At 47.0% G+C, this 17809-nt stretch overlaps 1 protein-coding gene across 2 annotated transcripts in view; it reads right to left on the bottom strand.

Annotated features, from left to right (window-relative positions):
* itgb6 (integrin, beta 6) overlaps positions 1–17809 on the bottom strand; it is a 70698-nt gene that overhangs the window by 35424 nt on the left and 17465 nt on the right. For both annotated transcript variants that reach the window (XM_067987394.1, XM_067987395.1), the window contains exon 9: positions 710–844. In XM_067987394.1, the coding sequence (XP_067843495.1) occupies positions 710–844 (135 nt within the window). The remainder of the gene's footprint in view (positions 1–709; positions 845–17809) is intronic.

Below are 17809 nucleotides of genomic sequence, written 5' to 3'. Positions count from 1 at the left end.
AAATAGAACATGAATACCTCATTTGCGAATGCAAATAAAAATATATAAAATTGTGATATGGATCCAATCATCTATCACATGATTGGTATTGTTTCATATCATCATATCGTTAAAACATGTACATTATAGATGCTGTTCATATAATTTGTAGTTTCTATTTTTTAAAAATAATTGTGAGTATGAATGTTTGTCTTCATGTTTTGCTGGTAACTGATTCCTCTGCAGTGATGAGACTCTTTATAGGCTTGATGCTGACTGTTAAAGATGATGAGGAAGTGGTGTACTAAGTAGTTTCTGTTGCAAGATGGATCTTTCTGACAGTGACAATTGTTGAAACCACATCCCTTCACTACTGTCTTTGTGGTAGGGCAGTTATATGACTGTGATACACTCCTGAGTTGGTCAGTAAAATCTATTCTCAGTTTCTTGCAGCAAAAGTAAGTAAAAGGGCAACACTTTGAGGAAACAAAGCAACTTTGAGTGATAGTTATTGTTTTCCTTAAGGGCTTAGCACACTCTTATGTGCATTGTAATGCTGAATTTCTTTTTATTGTAATGCTTGTGTGACTAGTTATATTGGCAGATAGTGGTGCAATGCCATCATTATTAGTGTCAAGGTATTAAAAGTGACAATATGAAAAAAAACATTTTTCACAATCGAAACATAACATTTAGATTTGTTTATTTAAATAGGAAAACTAAGCTGTACCGTGTCTCCAATGTAGAGATGAGAGCATTTTTTCTGTCCAGGAAGGATAGTGCCATCTTGACATATAGCAGTGAAATAGAACTGCACTCCATCAGTATCTCCTGTTATTTCCAGTTCCACCTCAGATCGCAGCTCCTGAAAAGGCCGAGAGGAGATCATGGATGCTTACACTACAAAGGGAGGCATTTGTCCCATCGTGCCTATGCTAGCTCTCTGAAAGAGCTATCCATTTTGTTCCAATTATCTATCCTTTCCCCATACCCTGTTAAATTTTTCTTTTGCAAATATTTGTCCACTTCCCTAATAAAATCTATTATGGATTCTGCTTCATCAACAGTTTCTGGTAGGGCAACCCATATCCTAACAAATCTCTGCATAAAATCATAGAATCTTACAGCACAGGTGTGGGCCTATTGGGTCAATGTGCCTGTGCACAATAATATGTCCTAACCTCTTTCTTTGTTTTTTTAGTAATGTTCTTAAATTTATGCCCTCTAGTTACCAACTTACTAACCAATGGAAAGAACTTTTCCCTATTTACCTTACCAAAATGATTTTGCATCCATTGTCAACATAAAGCCCTTGTAGGTGAGGCATATCAGGGGGTAGATATGAGGTAAAACACATTTTTGATAAACAAAAAAATGGTTCAACCCCAGCCGCAGAAAAGCAAAATATTCTGCGCATTACTGAATTGTGACATTACTATCTCCCACACTGGGGATCTTTACGGTCATGCTGAATGAAGCCGTCTAATCACGTATGGCTTAATATTGTTGCCAGAATATAGTGCAGACATCTGATAACTGTGAGCGGATTAATGCTTTGGGCTCAGCTGTGTACTGTACATAGAAACATAAGGGTCAATTTTCGGATGGCCGAGAGGGTGCGTTCGTGGCGGGGGAGCTCCTAAAATTGGGGATTCCTGGATCGGGTCCGGAGCCCAGCTCCAACCCGCACACTTTCGGGTTCCCCAATGACGCGAATCGGCGCGCGCACAGCCCCCACATGCGGGACTCCCACCGGCAATCAAAGCCGGCGGGATCCCACTTAAGATCATTATCTGGGTACTTGAGGTCGTTTACAGACCTCATTAGTTGGAGATTTTAGGAGGATTCGGATTTTGGACTACCCAGAGCGTGTTTCCCATGCTGGGGAAACACTCTCTGTTTAAACAGACGTGTTGCAGCCAGCAGCCAGTGGCAGCTGCAAAGGTCCATTTAACAGGTGTAGGGTAAACCCTCATTCATTGCAGCAGGGCACTCTGTCACCTCAGACAAAGTTTTGCCTGCCACACCATTGTCTCCACACTCCAAATTATTAAATCAGACCCTAAACTCTGCTGTCCAAACACATTTACCTACTTTGTGGACCCCCTCACACTCACATCATCAGGATAGGGGGGGGGGGGTCCATTGCTGCATTCATCACTCCACTGGAGGGTGAGCTACATCACCAGCCTCGCCAGGCATGTCGTCCACCTCCGCCACGTGGAGCTACAGAACACACTGCTGCACAACAGGCACCTGCACAAAGTAGTCGTGCAACTACACATACACCCACTGTAGGGTGACCCAATGGGTGGCATCAAGGGTGTTCATGGAGAACCTCATGAAAGGGCCTTATTGCACAAGCCAGTCAAGAATGGCCAAGACATAGCAGTAGTGGTGACAATGTAATATGTAATGTGAGTTGATCAGAAATCAAATATAAGTAAAAATCATGACAAACCCTCAAATGCCCTTGTGCATCCCCTTCATGCTCACGACACGTTTGCCTTACGCTTCCTACTACACGTGCGTGATGCATGCCCTGTGGTTGCAGCACAGGTAATGGCAGGTGGGGTGAGACTGACCGTGAAAGAGATGCATGAGAGGGTGAGTATGAGACAGAGCCATGAGATTGTATGAGGATTGGGTTGAGTGGTAGTGGTGGGATGAGTAATGGGGAGGTGAGGAAGTGCAGGTAAGATGAGGATGAGGGTTCAGTGGGTGTGAGGAGTGATGTGATTGAGTAGTGTTGGCAGTGCAGAAGGTGATGTGGGATGGGGGCGGTGATGTGGCAGACGGAGTGTAGGGGAATGAGTAAGAGTACTCACTTCGGCTGACCTGGTTAGGTCATTGAAGCGCCTTCTGCACTATATGCAGGTGCGTGATATGTTGGTGGTGCTGATGACCTCCTCTGCCATCTCAAGCCAGGCCTTCGTGGTGGCAGAGGCAGGCCACTTCCTCCAGTCCGCCGGGTGGAATGTCTCCCCCCTCCTCCTCACCCCATCCAGTAAGACCTAGAGTGAGGCACCATTAAACCTGGGAGCAGCCTTCCCCCTGGGCTGCTCCATGCTGTAATTTTGCCTATTTTCTGCAGCAGTCAGTCAGTGAAGGACTGCCCCTTTAAATAGGGCTCCTCCAGCTGACAGCCTATGATGAGGGTGCGTAGTCCGCCCGCTGCGCAGCTTTCCAGCGCGAAACCCGGAAACCAAGGTAGGTGGCTTCAATTTACTTACGATCACGTGCCAAACCCACCGATTTCACTGGGCGTATTACCCACGCGCCCAGTCAACCCCCCGCTGCCAACCCGCCTCCCTCCTAATCTCGAGCCCATAGAAACATAGAAAATAGGAGCAAGAGTAGGTCATTCGGCCCTTCGGGCCTGCTCCACCATTCAAAATAATCATGGCTGATTGTCTAACTCAGAACCATGTTCCCGCTTTTTCCCCATATCCCTTGATCCCTTTAGCATTAAATTCAGACCTCTGTAAGTTTTATACAAATACATATCCTGCTGAAATGAGCACTGAACCTGATGTGCAAATGCAAACGGTCCTAAAATTTAGGTGTTCAAATTTTTGAATGAAGCCCAATCTGACAGTTTTTATTCAAAAAGTCCAGTCCTTTTAAAACAACATTTTATGGTGAGGATGCATGGCGTAGTGCATTGACATATTGAGTAATGAGTGTTAAACATAGATTCTCCTTCTGAGATTCTGCACACTTGATTTCTGGCCTCAGTCATACCACATGGGAAAGCACCTTCCCTGAAGGAAAAAAGGAAAACTAGAGTTGAGCTAATCTGTACTGTTCGTATGTGTCTCCTTACAGCTGGTCCAAAAATGGGATAGGCAGAGACCTGGGAAGAAGTTTCCTACCCACCTACTCAGTCTCATGTGAATTGGGGGAAATGTGCTAAGAGAGGAAAGTCTCTAGTTTAGTGGTGAAGTGTCACTGTGTCGAAGTCCCTACTCAATCAATAGAAATTCTTGCCAATGGAATGCTGACTTAAATCTAAACTTTCAGTTTGAATTCAGATAAACAGAATTCAAATTTTCTCTCTGCCATTGTTTATACAGAAATAATAATATATATGCACTATATTTATAAAACATTTTAGGATATTCGTGTAAAACTTGTAACCCAAGAAGACTTGAGACATGCAAGAATTCTTTTATGTCTCAGAGTCAGACATTGCCAATTATTTCAGTGGAGAGCACAATATCATAACATATCCTTGGTATGCAGATGTTACAAGTATGTTTGCAATGGATAAATAAACCTCTAAACCTGTCGGATCCAAGTACAGAAAAGGCATGCACAAACCTGCTGCTTGCCTTACCTGCAGACTGTGAATCAGGCTATGAAAGAGGCCCGCAGGAACTTAGTCATTGTGACAAAGGGATATTTGTTTACTTCTAGCATGTAATACTTAATTGTCTATACGGTACAACTGGCAGTTTCTTTTCCATAAGTGGCATGACATGAAGGTGCACCTGGAAGCAATTTTAACAAGGGCAGATGTCTTTACAAAATCTGACCATAGCTAGCGGTTGATGAGCCCACAAAAAAATCCAGTCAATTTGTATTGGAAAGCCAAAGACCAAACCTAGAGCTTAATGCATGCTTCAACAAATCTGATTCAGCATATGATATGCATATTCAAACTTCTGAGATAAAGTTTCAGCTAACAACTTTTTCTGGGAGGGAGTTCCACATGTAGAAGAATCAGTTTGGAAAGCTTTGGTGCTGGTACTGTTTTTTTTGTGTAGGTTGTTTGGATTGATACAAAACAATGAAGTGCAGCTGTAGCAGCTGTGCAGTCCTAACATTAACTTAAGAGACCAAGTTTCAGTGTTTGTTACATTCACACCACACATGAGAGCCGATTTTAACTGCAGGTAGTTTTCGAACAGGCAAGGCGATTGGCCGCCCACCCGATGTCGTCAGTCTGAAGCCTGCACCATTTTGAAGGTTGGGCCTCATTTAAATTTCATTGCTGGGCTGCCAACATGTTTGCAGTGGTGATTGACAACCGCTCAATTGGGCAGCGGGATTTCCAACGGGCCCACTGCCCATTTAAAGTGTGAATACATCTCTTAAAGAGAGGTGTCATTCTATTCGGTTCAATGCTGCCACTTGGAGGGTTCTGCACATCAACAGATCACAGACAAAAGCACTTTGCTTCTCTGATACAGTAGTGGAACTGCTAGTGGAGCAGGTGAGGGCATGCAGGCAGCTCCTGTTCCCCTCAGCTGGCACAAAACCACCCAAACAGACATGCAGCAGGCCTGGACGGAGGTGGAAAACAATGTCAACACACGTACCTTCACCCCCAGGATGGGGGTTCAGTGCCGGAAGCACTTCAATGACCTGATCCGGACAGCAAGGGTGAGCATGATGTCTTCCTATCTCTATTTCTTTACATTATACCTGGCCACAACATACCCTCTCCCCCAGCACTTTAAAAACTTTCCTGCCCCTTACCACATGCTTCTCCACCAATCACAAGATGACACTGTACCATCACCCGCTCACCTCTTGCTGCTGCCCTCAAAACAGGTGCTAACAGCTGCATTCTGCTTTTACCTGGTAGCAACTGCTAAGTGTTTCACTTCTCTGCTAACTGCTTTGGCATTTCACATTTGAGCTACTTTCTTGCTCTTGACGACCTCCTCCTCCTGCACGCACTTCCTGCTTCTCCCTCTCAGCATGCACACTATATGAAGCTCCCCCACAGATCTGCAAAATCTTTAACAACAACCACTCACTAACTCCCTTCCTGCAGGAGAAACTGGCTCACAATAACTGGGAGATGATCAGAACTGGGAGAGGGCCAACCTCCATCCAGATCCTCACCAGTTGGAGGAGCAAGCCATAGACATCATTGTGGCAGGCAGATCAAGGTGTGTTAGTGATGGTGAGTCTTGAAGCCGTGCTCAGCAGGGTATCTGCCTAATACTTGTACCCTTTCTCTTTCCTCAAGTAATCACACATTCAGGCAGTGAGTGTGGTAATCTGGTGCTGCATAGTGCTGCCAATCATCTGCTATTGCCTAGCTTTTCCATGCCATGCTGACCTCCTTTTCAATCCTCTTTTTCTAGCTCCATCTGAAGACTTGGAGTCTGCAGAACAACTCTGGGAGGAGGACAATCCTCCTGAGGAAGGACCAATACTCATTCCCTCCTTCCCAAACACCAGCACAGAAATTGATGCCCTGGGTAGGATATGTAGCGAATTAGAAGCGTCTGCACTTGGTGAATCACACAACACAGGGGAGCAGGAGCAGGGGTTAGTGAAAAGGACAGCTCAGGAGATGGTTCACTAGGGGACAAGCTAGATTCCTAGCTCTGCTGAGGAGGACAGAAATGCTGACTTCAGGGGACCAGCCTTCAAAAGAAAGCTGCTTTGTGCAAATGTGCAATTGTATGAGGTATTGAAAAGGCTGCCCAGGAGCTGCTGCACCACTTCTGAGTGTATGGAGGAGTCTGCACCCAGCTTGTGTGGTGTTCTGGCACAAAGCATCAGCACTCTGCAATCCACCATGGAGCATGCGGTCACCTCAATGGACACCACAGCCCGGCCCTCATATCAGGAGTCCACATCACCAGCTTTTACAGCTGTGATCGAAGCCCAGTCTGGTGCTAGTCAGCCTCTGGGGTTCACTGTCCACATCGTCCTGGAAAGGCTGGGGGAACACATTGATAGAAGCCTCTAATGTATCACTGATCTCCTACAGTCTGCTCTCCAGCAGGTTAGTGATGAGCCGCACCCCCACAAGAGTGCCAGTGGCGCATGTTACTTTCACTGACATTGACAGCACGTCTGCTCCCTCGCTACAGCCTCAACCAACGTTCACCATAATGCCAGCTGGGCCAGATTGCCCATCAGCACCTGAAATGCTGCCGTCATGTCCTCTCAGGCCCAAGCTCCGAGGGATTGCCAACCACAAGAATCTCAAGGACCATCAACTGAGCATCAGCAGCCTTCCACCATGCTGAAGCCACGAGGGAGCACCTCGTAGAAGGTAGAACAGGCAAGAAGTCACTTAAATGTGATGATATGCTCGTGTCAGCCACAGCTTTTGACTTTGTAACTTTGTCTGCAGTGTGGTTCCACAATAGATACTGAGCCTGCAATATCAGGTGCCATATATATGAAAGTTGGTCAGAGGTTCTTCATTGTGGTTGACTCTTAACTGCACTCTGAAGTGGCTTAGCAACCATTACATCGTATCAAAAACAGAACAACTAAGGATGGGCAATAAATGCTGGCATTTCCGGTGATGCCCACATCCCAAGAATGAATGAATGCAAAAAAGAGTGAAAAGGACTGGTAGAGGTGTATTGAGGGGTGTTAATGCAGCAATAGGTGATAGGGTGAGGGGAAGGAGTAGATCAGCTGAAGTGTTGGGCAATCAACTGCTGGTGAAGAGCTCTGGCTGCAGACTCCGCTTCTGCTTTGTCCTCGCCATCATCTGGATCTTCATCGTCATCTTCTTGTTGTGCTGGCTCTATGTGCTGCCCCAGTTGCACAGAAAAGTTGTGCAGAGTGCAGCAGACAACCACAATGTGGGCTGTACTGCAGGGAGTTGTCAGACATGTGCAGGCAACAAAAATATTGTTTGAGCAGTCGATAGTGTGCTTGATGATGGCTCTAATGGTGCCATGACAAACTATGTATACGTCATTACTGCTCCCAGAAAACTGGACACAGTCCTGCATGATTCACTGGCAGTGATCACTCACCAGCTGAACATTGATGGAGTGGTAGCTTTTCCTATTCATGAAGGCTGCTGGCTGATTGGGAGGTGTCCTCATGGCTACATGCATGCAGTAAGTAACAGTCTGAACTTGTAGGAAGACTGCTATGGCAGCAAAGCTCACAGCCCTACCTGCTGACTGATGGCATCAATCGAGAATGTAAATGCAGAAGTTGCTGAGAGGAGCACTATAAAGCAGTGGGAGAAGTGGCTGAGAGGAGCACGATAAAGTGGTGGGAGAAGTGGCTGAGAGGAGCACTATAAACTAATATTGAATCGGGGACAGGGACTCGATAAAATTAATATAAATAAAGCAACAGTAATGAAGAAAATAATAGCACCAAAGAGTGACAAAACCCCAGGACCAGATGGTTTCCATCCCAGGGTTTTAAAGGAAGTAGGTGATCACATTGCAGATGTCCGAACTATAATCTTTCAAACTTCTCTAGATTCAGGAACTGTCCCTCTAGATTGGAAAATTGCACATGTCACTCCGCTTTTTAAGAAAGAGAGAGGGAAACCAGGCAATTATAGACCAGTTAGCCTAACATCTGTCATGGGGAAAATGCTGGCGTCTATAATTAAGGATAGGGTGACTGAACACCTCGAGAATTTTCAGTTAATCAGAGAGAGCCAGCATGGATTTGTGAAAGGTCGGTCGTGCCTGACAAACCTGATTGAATTTTTTGAAGAGGTGGCTAAAGTAGTGGACAGGGAAATGTCAATGGATGTTATTTATATGGACTTCCAGAAGGAATTTAATAAGGTCCCACATAAGAGACTGTTAGCTAAGATAGAAGCCCATGGAATCGAGGGAAAAGTACGGACTTGGTTAGGAAGTTGGCTGAGCGAAAGGCGACAGAGAGTAGGGATAATGGGTAGGTACTCACACTGGCAGGATGTGGCTAGTGGAGTCCCGCAGGGATCTGTCTTGGGGCCTCAATTACTCACAATATTTATTAACAACTTAGATGAAGGCATAGAAAGTCTCACATCTAAGTTTGCCGATGACACAAAGATTGGTGGCATTGTAAGCAGTGTAGATGAAAACATAAAATTACAAAGCGATATTGATAGATTAGGCGAATAGGCAAAACTGTGACAAATGGAATTCAATGTAGACAAATGTGAGGTCATCCACTTTGGATCAAAAAAGGATAGAACAGGGTACTTTCTAAATGGTAAAAAGTTAGAAACATTGGATGTCCAAAGTGACCTAGGGGTTCAGGTACATAGATCATTGAAGTGTCATGAACAGGTGCAAAAAATAATCAATAAGGCTAATGGAATGCTGGCCTTTATATCGAGAGGACGAGAGTACAAGGGGGCAGAAGTTATGCTGCAGCTATACAGAACCCTGGTTAGACCGCACCTGGAGTACTGTGAGCAGTTCTGGGCACCGCACCTTCGGAAGGACATATTGGCCTTGGAGGGAGTGCAGCGTAGGTTTACTAGAATGATACCCGGACTTCAAGGGTTAAGTTACGAGGAGAGATTACACAAATTGGGGTTGTATTCTCTGGAGTTTCAAAGGTTAAGGGGTGATCTGATCGAAGTTTATAAGATATTAAGGGGAACGGATAGGGTGGATAGAGAGAAACTATTTCCGCTGGTTGGGGATTCTAGGAGCAGGGGGCACAGACTAAAAATTAGAGCCAGACCTTTCAGGAGCAAGATTAGAAAACATTTCTACACACAAAGGGTGGTAGAAGTTTGGAACTCTCTTCCGCAAACGGCAATTGACACGAGCTCAATTGCTAAATTTAAATTCTGAGATAGACAGCTTTTTGGCAACCAAAGTTATTAAGGGATATGGGCCAAAGGCGGGTATATGGAGTTAGATCACAGATCAGCCATGATATTATCAAATAGCGGAGCAGGCACGAGATGCTGAAAGGCCTTCTCCTGTTCCTATGTTCCCATATAAAGCGGTGGAAGAAGCGGCTGAGAGAAGCACTATAAGGTGATGGGAGAAGTGGCAGAGAGGAGCACTGTAATGTGGTGGGAGAAGTGGCAGAGAGGAGCACTGTAATGTGGTGGAAGAAGTGGCTGAGAGGAGCACTATAATGTGGTGGGAGAAGTGGCGGTGAGGAGCACTATAAAGTGGTGGGAGAAGTGGCTGAGAGGAGCATTTTAAAGCGGTGGGAGAAGTGGCTGAGAGGAGCGCTATAATGTGGTGGGAGAAGTGGCTGAGAGGAACACTATAATGTGGTGGGAGAAGCGGCTGAGAGGAGCACTGTAATGTGGTGTGGTGGGAGAAGTGGCTGAGAGGAGCACTGTAATGTGGTGGGAGAAGCGGCTGAGAGGAGCACTGTAAAGTGGTGGGAGAAGTGGCTGAGAGGAGCACTATAATGTGGTGGGAGAAGTGGCTGAGAGGAACACTATAATGTGGTGTGGTGGGAGAAGCGGCTGAGAGGAGCACTATAATGTGGTGGGAGAAGTGGCTGAGAGGAACACTATAATGTGGTGGGAGAAGCGGCTGAGAGGAGCACTGTAATGTGGTGTGGTGGGAGAAGCGGCTGAGAGGAGCACTGTAAAGTGGTGGGAGAAGTGGCTGAGAGGAGCACTGTAAGGTGGTGGGAGAAGCGGCTGAGAGGAGCACTGTCATGTGGTGTGGTGGGAGAAGTGGCTGAGAGGAGCACTGTAAGGTGGTGGGAGAAGTGGCTGAGAGGAGCACTATAATGTGGTGGGAGAAGTGGCGGAGAGGAGCACTGTAATGCGGTGGGAGAAGCGGCTGAGAGGAGCACTATAATGTGGTGTGGTGGGAGAAGCGGCTGAGAGAAGCATTTTAAAGCGGTGGGAGAAGTGGCTGAGAGGAGCGCTATAAAGTGGTGGGAGAAGTGGCTGAGAGGAGCATTTTAAAGCGGTGGGAGAAGTGGCTGAGAGGACCGCTATAATGTGGTGGGAGAAGTGGCTGAGAGGAACACTATAATGTGGTGGGAGAAGCGGCTGAGAGGAGCGCTATAATGTGGTGGGAGAAGTGGCTGAGAGGAACACTATAATGTGGTGGGAGAAGCGGCTGAGAGGAGCACTGTAATGTGGTGTGGTGGGAGAAGCGGCTGAGAGGAGCACTGTAATGTGGTGGGAGAAGCGGCTGAGAGGAGCACTGTAAAGTGGTGGGAGAAGTGGCTGAGAGGAACACTATAATGTGGTGTGGTGGGAGAAGCGGCTGAGAGGAGCACTATAATGTGGTGGGAGAAGTGGCTGAGAGGAACACTATAATGTGGTGGGAGAAGCGGCTGAGAGGAGCACTGTAAAGTGGTGGGAGAAGTGGCTGAGAGGAGCACTGTAAGGTGGTGGGAGAAGTGGCTGAGAGGAGCATTTTAAAGCGGTGGGAGAAGTGGCTGAGAGGAGCGCTATAAAGTGGTGGGAGAAGTGGCTGAGAGGAGCATTTTAAAGCGGTGGGAGAAGTGGCTGAGAGGAGCGCTATAATGTGGTGGGAGAAGTGGCTGAGAGGAACACTATAATGTGGTGGGAGAAGCGGCTGAGAAGAGCACTGTAATGTGGTGTGGTGGGAGAAGCGGCTGAGAGGAGCACTGTAATATGGTGGGAGAAGCGGCTGAGAGGAGCACTGTAAAGTGGTGGGAGAAGTGGCTGAGAGGAGCACTATAATGTGGTGGGAGAAGTGGCTGAGAGGAACACTATAATGTGGTGTGGTGGGAGAAGCGGCTGAGAGGAGCACTATAATGTGGTGGGAGAAGTGGCTGAGAGGAACACTATAATGTGGTGGGAGAAGCGGCTGAGAGGAGCACTATAATGTGGTGTGGTGGGAGAAGCGGCTGAGAGGAGCACTGTAAAGTGGTGGGAGAAGTGGCTGAGAGGAACACTATAATGTGGTGGGAGAAGCGGCTGAGAGGAGCACTGTAATGTGGTGTGGTGGGAGAAGCGGCTGAGAGGAGCACTGTAAAGTGGTGGGAGAAGTGGCTGAGAGGAGCACTATAATGTGGTGGGAGAAGCGGCTGAGAGGAGCACTGTCATGTGGTGTGGTGGGAGAAGTGGCTGAGAGGAGCACTGTAAGGTGGTGGGAGAAGTGGCTGAGAGGAGCACTATAATGTGGTGGGAGAAGTGGCGGAGAGGAGCACTGTAATGCGGTGGGAGAAGCGGCTGAGAGGAGCACTATAATGTGGTGTGGTGGGAGAAGCGGCTGAGAGGAGCACAGTAATGTGGTGGGAGAAGTGGCTGAGAGGAGCACTGTAATGTGGTGTGGTGGGAGAAGCGGCTGAGAGGAGCACTGTAATGCGGTGGGAGGAGCGGCTGAGAGGCATTACAAAGTGGTGGGAAAAGTGGCTGAGAGGAGCACTACAAAGCGTTGGGAGAAGTGGCTGAGAGGAGCACTATAATGTGGTGTGGTGGGAGAAGCGGCTGAGAGGAGCACTGTAATGTGGTGGGAGAAGTGGCTGAGAGGAGCACTGTAATGTGGTGGGAGAAGCGGCTGAGAGGAGCACCATAATGTGGTGTGGTGGGAGAAGCGGCTGAGAGGAGCACTGTAAAGTGGTGGGAGAAGTGGCTGAGAGGAGCACTGTAATGCGGTGGGAGAAGCGGCTGAGAGGAGCACTGTAATGTGGTGTGGGAGAAGCGGCTGAGAGGAGCACTATAATGTGGTGTGGTGGGAGAAGCGGCTGAGAGGAGCACTGTAATATGGTGGGAGAAGTGGCTGAGAGGAGCACTGTAATGTGGTGTGGTGGGAGAAGCGGCTGAGAGGAGCACAGTGATGTGGTGGGAGAAGTGGCTGAGAGGAGCACAGTAATGTGGTGTGGTGGGAGAAGTGGCTGAGAGGAGCACTGTAATGTGGTGGGAGAAGCGGCTGAGAGGCATTACAAAGTGGTGGGAAAAGTGGCTGAGAGGAGCACTGTAAAGCGTTGGGAGAAGTGGCTGAGAGGAGCACAGTAATGTGGTGGGAGAAGCGGCTGAGAGGCATTATAAAGCGTTGGGAGAAGTGGCTGAGAGGAGCACTGTAATGTGGTGGGAGAAGTGGCGGAGAGGAGCACTATAATGTGGTGGGAGAAGTGGCGGGGAGGAGCACTATAATGTGGTGTGGTGGGAGAAGTGGCGGAGAGGAGCATTTTAAAGCGGTGGGAGAAGTGGCGGAGAGGAGCACTGTAATGTGGTGGGAGAAGTGGCGGAGAGGAGCATTTTAAAGCGGTGGGAGAAGTGGCTGAGAGGAGCACTGTAATGTGGTGGGAGAAGTGGCTGAGAGGAGCACTGTAATGTGGTGGGAGAAATGGCGGAGAGGAGCACTATAATGTGGTGGGAGAAGTGGCGGAGAGGAGCACTATAAAGTGGTGGGAGAAGTGGCTGAGAAGAGCATTTTAAAGCGGTGGGAGAAGTGGCGGAGAGGAGCACTGTAATGTGGTGGGAGAAGTGGCGGAGAGGAGCATTTTAAAGCGGTGGGAGAAGTGGCTGAGAGGAGCACTGTAATGTGGTGGGAGAAGTGGCTGAGAGGAGCACTGTAATGTGGTGGGAGAAATGGCGGAGAGGAGCACTATAATGTGGTGGGAGAAGTGGCGGAGAGGAGCACTATAAAGTGGTGGGAGAAGTGGCTGAGAAGAGCATTTTAAAGCGGTGGGAGAAGCGGCTGAGAGGAGCACTGTAATGTGGTGGGAGAAGTGGCTGAGAGGAGCACTATAAAGTGGTGGGAGAAGTGGCTGAGAGGAGCATTTTAAAGCGGTGGGAGAAGTGGCTGGGAGGAGCACTATAATGTGGTGGGAGAAGTGACTGAGAGGAGCACTGTAAAGCGGTGGGAGAAGTGGCTGAGAGGAGCACTGTAATGTGGTGGGAGAAGCGGCTGAGAGGAGCACTGTAAAGCGGTGGGAGAAGTGGCTGAGAGGAGCACTGTAATGTGGTGGGAGAAGCGGCTGAGAGGAGCACTATAACGTGGTGTGGTGGGAGAAGTGGCAGAGAGGAGCACTATAATGTGGTGTGGTGGGAGAAGTGGCTGAGAGGAGCACTGCAATGTGGTGGGAGAAGTGGCTGAGAGGAGCACTGTAATGTGGTGGGAGAAGCGGCTGAGAGGCATTACAAAGTGGTGGGAAAAGTGGCTGAGAGGAGCACTATAATGCGGTGGGAGAAGCGGCTGAGAGGAGCACTATAATGTGGTGGGAGAAGCGGCTGAGAGGAGCACTACAAAGCGTTGGGAGAAGTGGCTGAGAGGAGCACTGTAATGTGGTGGGAGAAGTGGTGGAGAGGAGCACTATAATGTGGTGTGGTGGGAGAAGCGGCTGAGAGGAGCACTGTAATGTGGTGTGGTGGGAGAAGCGGCTGAGAGGAGCACTGTAATGTGGCGGGAGAAGCGGCTGAGAGGAGCACAATAAAGCAGTGGGAGAAGCGGCTGAGAGGAGCACTGTAATGTGGTGGGAGAAGTGGCGGAGAGGAGCACTATAAAGCGGTGGGAGAAGTGGCTGAGAGGAGCACTATAATGTGGTGGGAGAAGTGGCGGAGAGGAGCATTTTAAAGCGGTGGGAGAAGTGGCTGAGAGGAGCACTGTAAAGCGGTGGGAGAAGTGGCTGAGAGGAGCATTTTAAAGCGGTGGGAGAAGTGGCTGAGAGGAGCACTGTAAAGCGGTGGGAGAAGTGGCTGAGAGGAGCACTATAATGTGGTGTGATGGGAGAAGCGGCTGAGAGGAGCACTGTAATGTGGTGTGGTGGGAGAAGCGGCTGAGAGGAGCACTGTAATGTGGTGTGGTGGGTGAAGTGGCTGAGAGGAGCATTTTAAAGCGGTGGGAGAAGTGGCTGAGAGGAGCACTGTAATGTGGTGTGGTGGGAGAAGCGGCTGAGAGGAGCACTGTAAAGCGGTGGGAGAAGTGGCTGAGAGGAGCACTGTAATGTGGTGGGAGAAGTGGCTGAGAAGAGCACTGTAATGTGGTGGGAGAAGTGGCTGAGAGGAGCACTGTAATGTGGTGGGAGAAGTGGCTGAGAGGAGCACTGTAATGTGGTGTGATGGGAGAAGCGGCTGAGAGGAGCACTGTAATGTGGTGTGGTGGGAGAAGCGGCTGAGAGGAGCACTGTAATGTGGTGGGAGAAGTGGCTGAGAAGAGCACTGTAATGTGGTGGGAGAAGTGGCTGAGAGGAGCACTATAATGCGGTGGGAGAAGTGGCTGAGAGGAGCACTATAATGCGGTGGGAGAAGTGGCTGAGAGGAGCACTATAATGCGGTGGGAGAAGTGGCTGAGAGGAGCACTGTAATGTGGTGGGAGAAACGGCTGAGAGGAGCACTATAAAACAAATGCGGAGAAAAATCTGAAAAAACGATTCTGAAGCTGAAAAAGTTGATGTCAGAGCAGTGGGAGAAGCACGGAGCTTGTGGAATTACAGCTAAGTGTTTGATTTATTATATAATTAAGTGTTTAATTAATTATATTAAGCTCAATGTTTCATTCATTAATCAGATTTGAGGGGATACAATTAAAATTAACCAATTAGAAGCTACTAACATTGAAGGATTCTGAATTTCATTAAATTAAAATCTGGTATATATAAATAACAAAATAAAAAGTAAAAGTTAAGGAAATAATGAAGAAAAGAAGTTAATAAACAAAAAACAAAATTAATTAGCTACAAATCAATCTGAAATCCAGCTACTAAATATAATCTAGATCTCAAGTCATTTTATTATATCCAGAACTAAATTAATACTAATAAATCAATAAATAAAAGCTAGAACAAGGTTAGATAGGGATGGCAGGGCAGCTGGTGTGTCATAACTGCAGCATGTGGGAGTTGGTGGAGACCAACAAGATCCCGAGCAACCACATCTGCAGTAAGTGTCTGCAGCTCGAGGAACTTCGGCTCAGAGTTCTTGAGCTGGAGTCCGAGCTAAAACATTGCGATGCATCCGGGAGGGGGAGAGTTATCTGGACACTTTGATCCAGAAGGCAGTCACACCCTTAGGTTAGGTAGTAGTTTAGATTTGGTCAGTGGTTAAGGACAGGAGGATGTGACTGCAAGACAGGCAGGTATGGGGATCCAGGATGTAGTGATGGAGGAGCCTTAGTCTTTTGACCTTGTCCAACGAGGTACTTGCTATCTGTGTGAATGAGAACAAAGACTGGAGGGAGGATGGGCAAACTGACCACGGCACCATGGTACAGGAGGCCATTCAAGTTGGGGGAGTAAAAAGGAATGTGGTCGTGATAAGTGATAGTATAGTCAGGGGGATCGATACTGTTCTCTGCAGCTGCGACCGGGAGTCCCAAAGGCTGTGTTGCCTGCCCGGTGCCTGGCTAGAGAAAAACTTGGAGCATGAGGGGGAGGATCCAGTTGTCGTGGTCCATGTAGGAACCAATGACATAGGTAGAACTAGGAACGAGGTTCTGCTGAGGGAGTTTGAGGAGCTAGGGTCCAAATTAATAAGCAGAATCTCAAAGGTAATAATCTCTGGTTTACTACCTGAGCCACACACAAATTGGCATAAGGTCAATCAGATCAGAGAGTTAAATGCGTGGCTCAAAGAGAGGTATGGGAGACAGGGGTTTCAATTCATGGAGCACTGGCACCAGTACTGGAAAAGAAGGAGCTGTTCCGTTGGGACAGGCTCCACTTAAACTGGGCTGGGACCAGTGTCCTGGCAAATCGAATAACTAGGGTTGTGGACAGGTGTTTAAACTAAAAAAGGTGGGAGGGAGGGTTCAGGTAAGGGTAAATTTATAAATCTAAAGAGAAAAATCAAGGCCATACAGCAGTGTAGTGATTTGGGTAAAGATGAGCAGAGTGTCTCAGGAAGGGACAGTAAGTGTGACAGTAATAGTGCTTCGGTGAATAAGGTCAAATCAGGGAAAAATAGTAAAAAGTTAAAATTAAAGGTGCTTTATCTGAATGCACGAAGCATTTATAATCGGGATAGGTGAATTAATGGCACAAATAGAGATAAATGGGTTTGATCTTGTAACCATTCCTGAGACGTGGTTGCAAGGTGACCAAGGTTGGGAACTAAATATTCTAGGATACTTGACATTTTGAAAAGACAGACAACATGGAAAAGGAGGTGGGGAAGCCCTGATAATAAAGGATGATATAAAAACAGAAGTGACAAAGGATCTTGGCTCAGAAGATCAGGAAGTAGAATCAGTATGGGTGGAGATAAGAAATATCAAGGGGCAGAAAACACTGGTGGGAGTAGTTTATAAGTCCCCTAACAGTAGTTTTACTGTTGGACAAAGTATTAATCAAGAAATAAGAAGAGCTTGTAACAAAGGTAATGCAATAATCGTGGGGGACTTTAACCTTCATATGGAATGCGCAAATCAAATTGGCAAAAGTAGTTTAAGGGACAAGTTTATGGAATGCATTCGAGACAGTTTCCTCGAACAATATGCCATGGAACCAGCCAGGGAACAGGCTATTTTAGATCTTCTCTTGTGTAAAGAGACGGGGTTAATTCGTAATCCCAATACTAAGGGATCCTCTGGGGAAGAGTGATCATAATATGATAGAATTTCACAGTGAGTTCGAGAGTGACATACTTAAGTCCAAAACTAGACTTAGTCTTAGACTTAAACAAAGCCAATTAGATAGGTATGAGAGGCGAGTTGGCTACCGTTGATTGGGAAATTAGATTAAAAGATATGATGGTAGGTAAGCAATGGTGAACATTTAAAGAGATATTTCATAATTCTCAACAAATATACATTCCATTGAGGAATAAAAACTCCATGGGAAAAGTGATCCATCTGTGACTAACTAAAGAAGTTAAGGATAGTATTCGATTAAGAGGCCTATAATATTGCCAAGAAGAGCAGTAAGTCTAAGGATTGGGAGTTTTAGAAACCAGCAGAAGATGACAAAAAAATTGATAAAGAGGGAGAAAACAGAATATGAGAGTAAATGAGCAAGAAATATAACCAGATAATAAATAGATTGTAAGAGCTTCTACAAGTATGTAAAAAGGAAGAAAGTAGCGAAAGTAAACGTGGGTCCCTTAGAGGTTGAGACAGGAGAAATTATAATGGGGAATAAGGAAATGCAGAGATGTTAAACAAATATTTTGATCTGTCTTCACAGTAGAAGACACAAAAAACATACCAGAAATAGTGGGGAACCAAGGGTCTAATGAGAGTGAGGAACTTAAAGTAATTAA

The sequence above is a fragment of the Heptranchias perlo genome, chromosome 7 (assembly GCF_035084215.1).
Source record: "Heptranchias perlo isolate sHepPer1 chromosome 7, sHepPer1.hap1, whole genome shotgun sequence".
In the NCBI taxonomy this organism is placed as follows: Eukaryota; Metazoa; Chordata; class Chondrichthyes; order Hexanchiformes; family Hexanchidae; genus Heptranchias; species Heptranchias perlo.
Note: the sequence above shows the minus strand (reverse complement) of the source record. Positions and strands in the feature narration are given on the sequence as shown.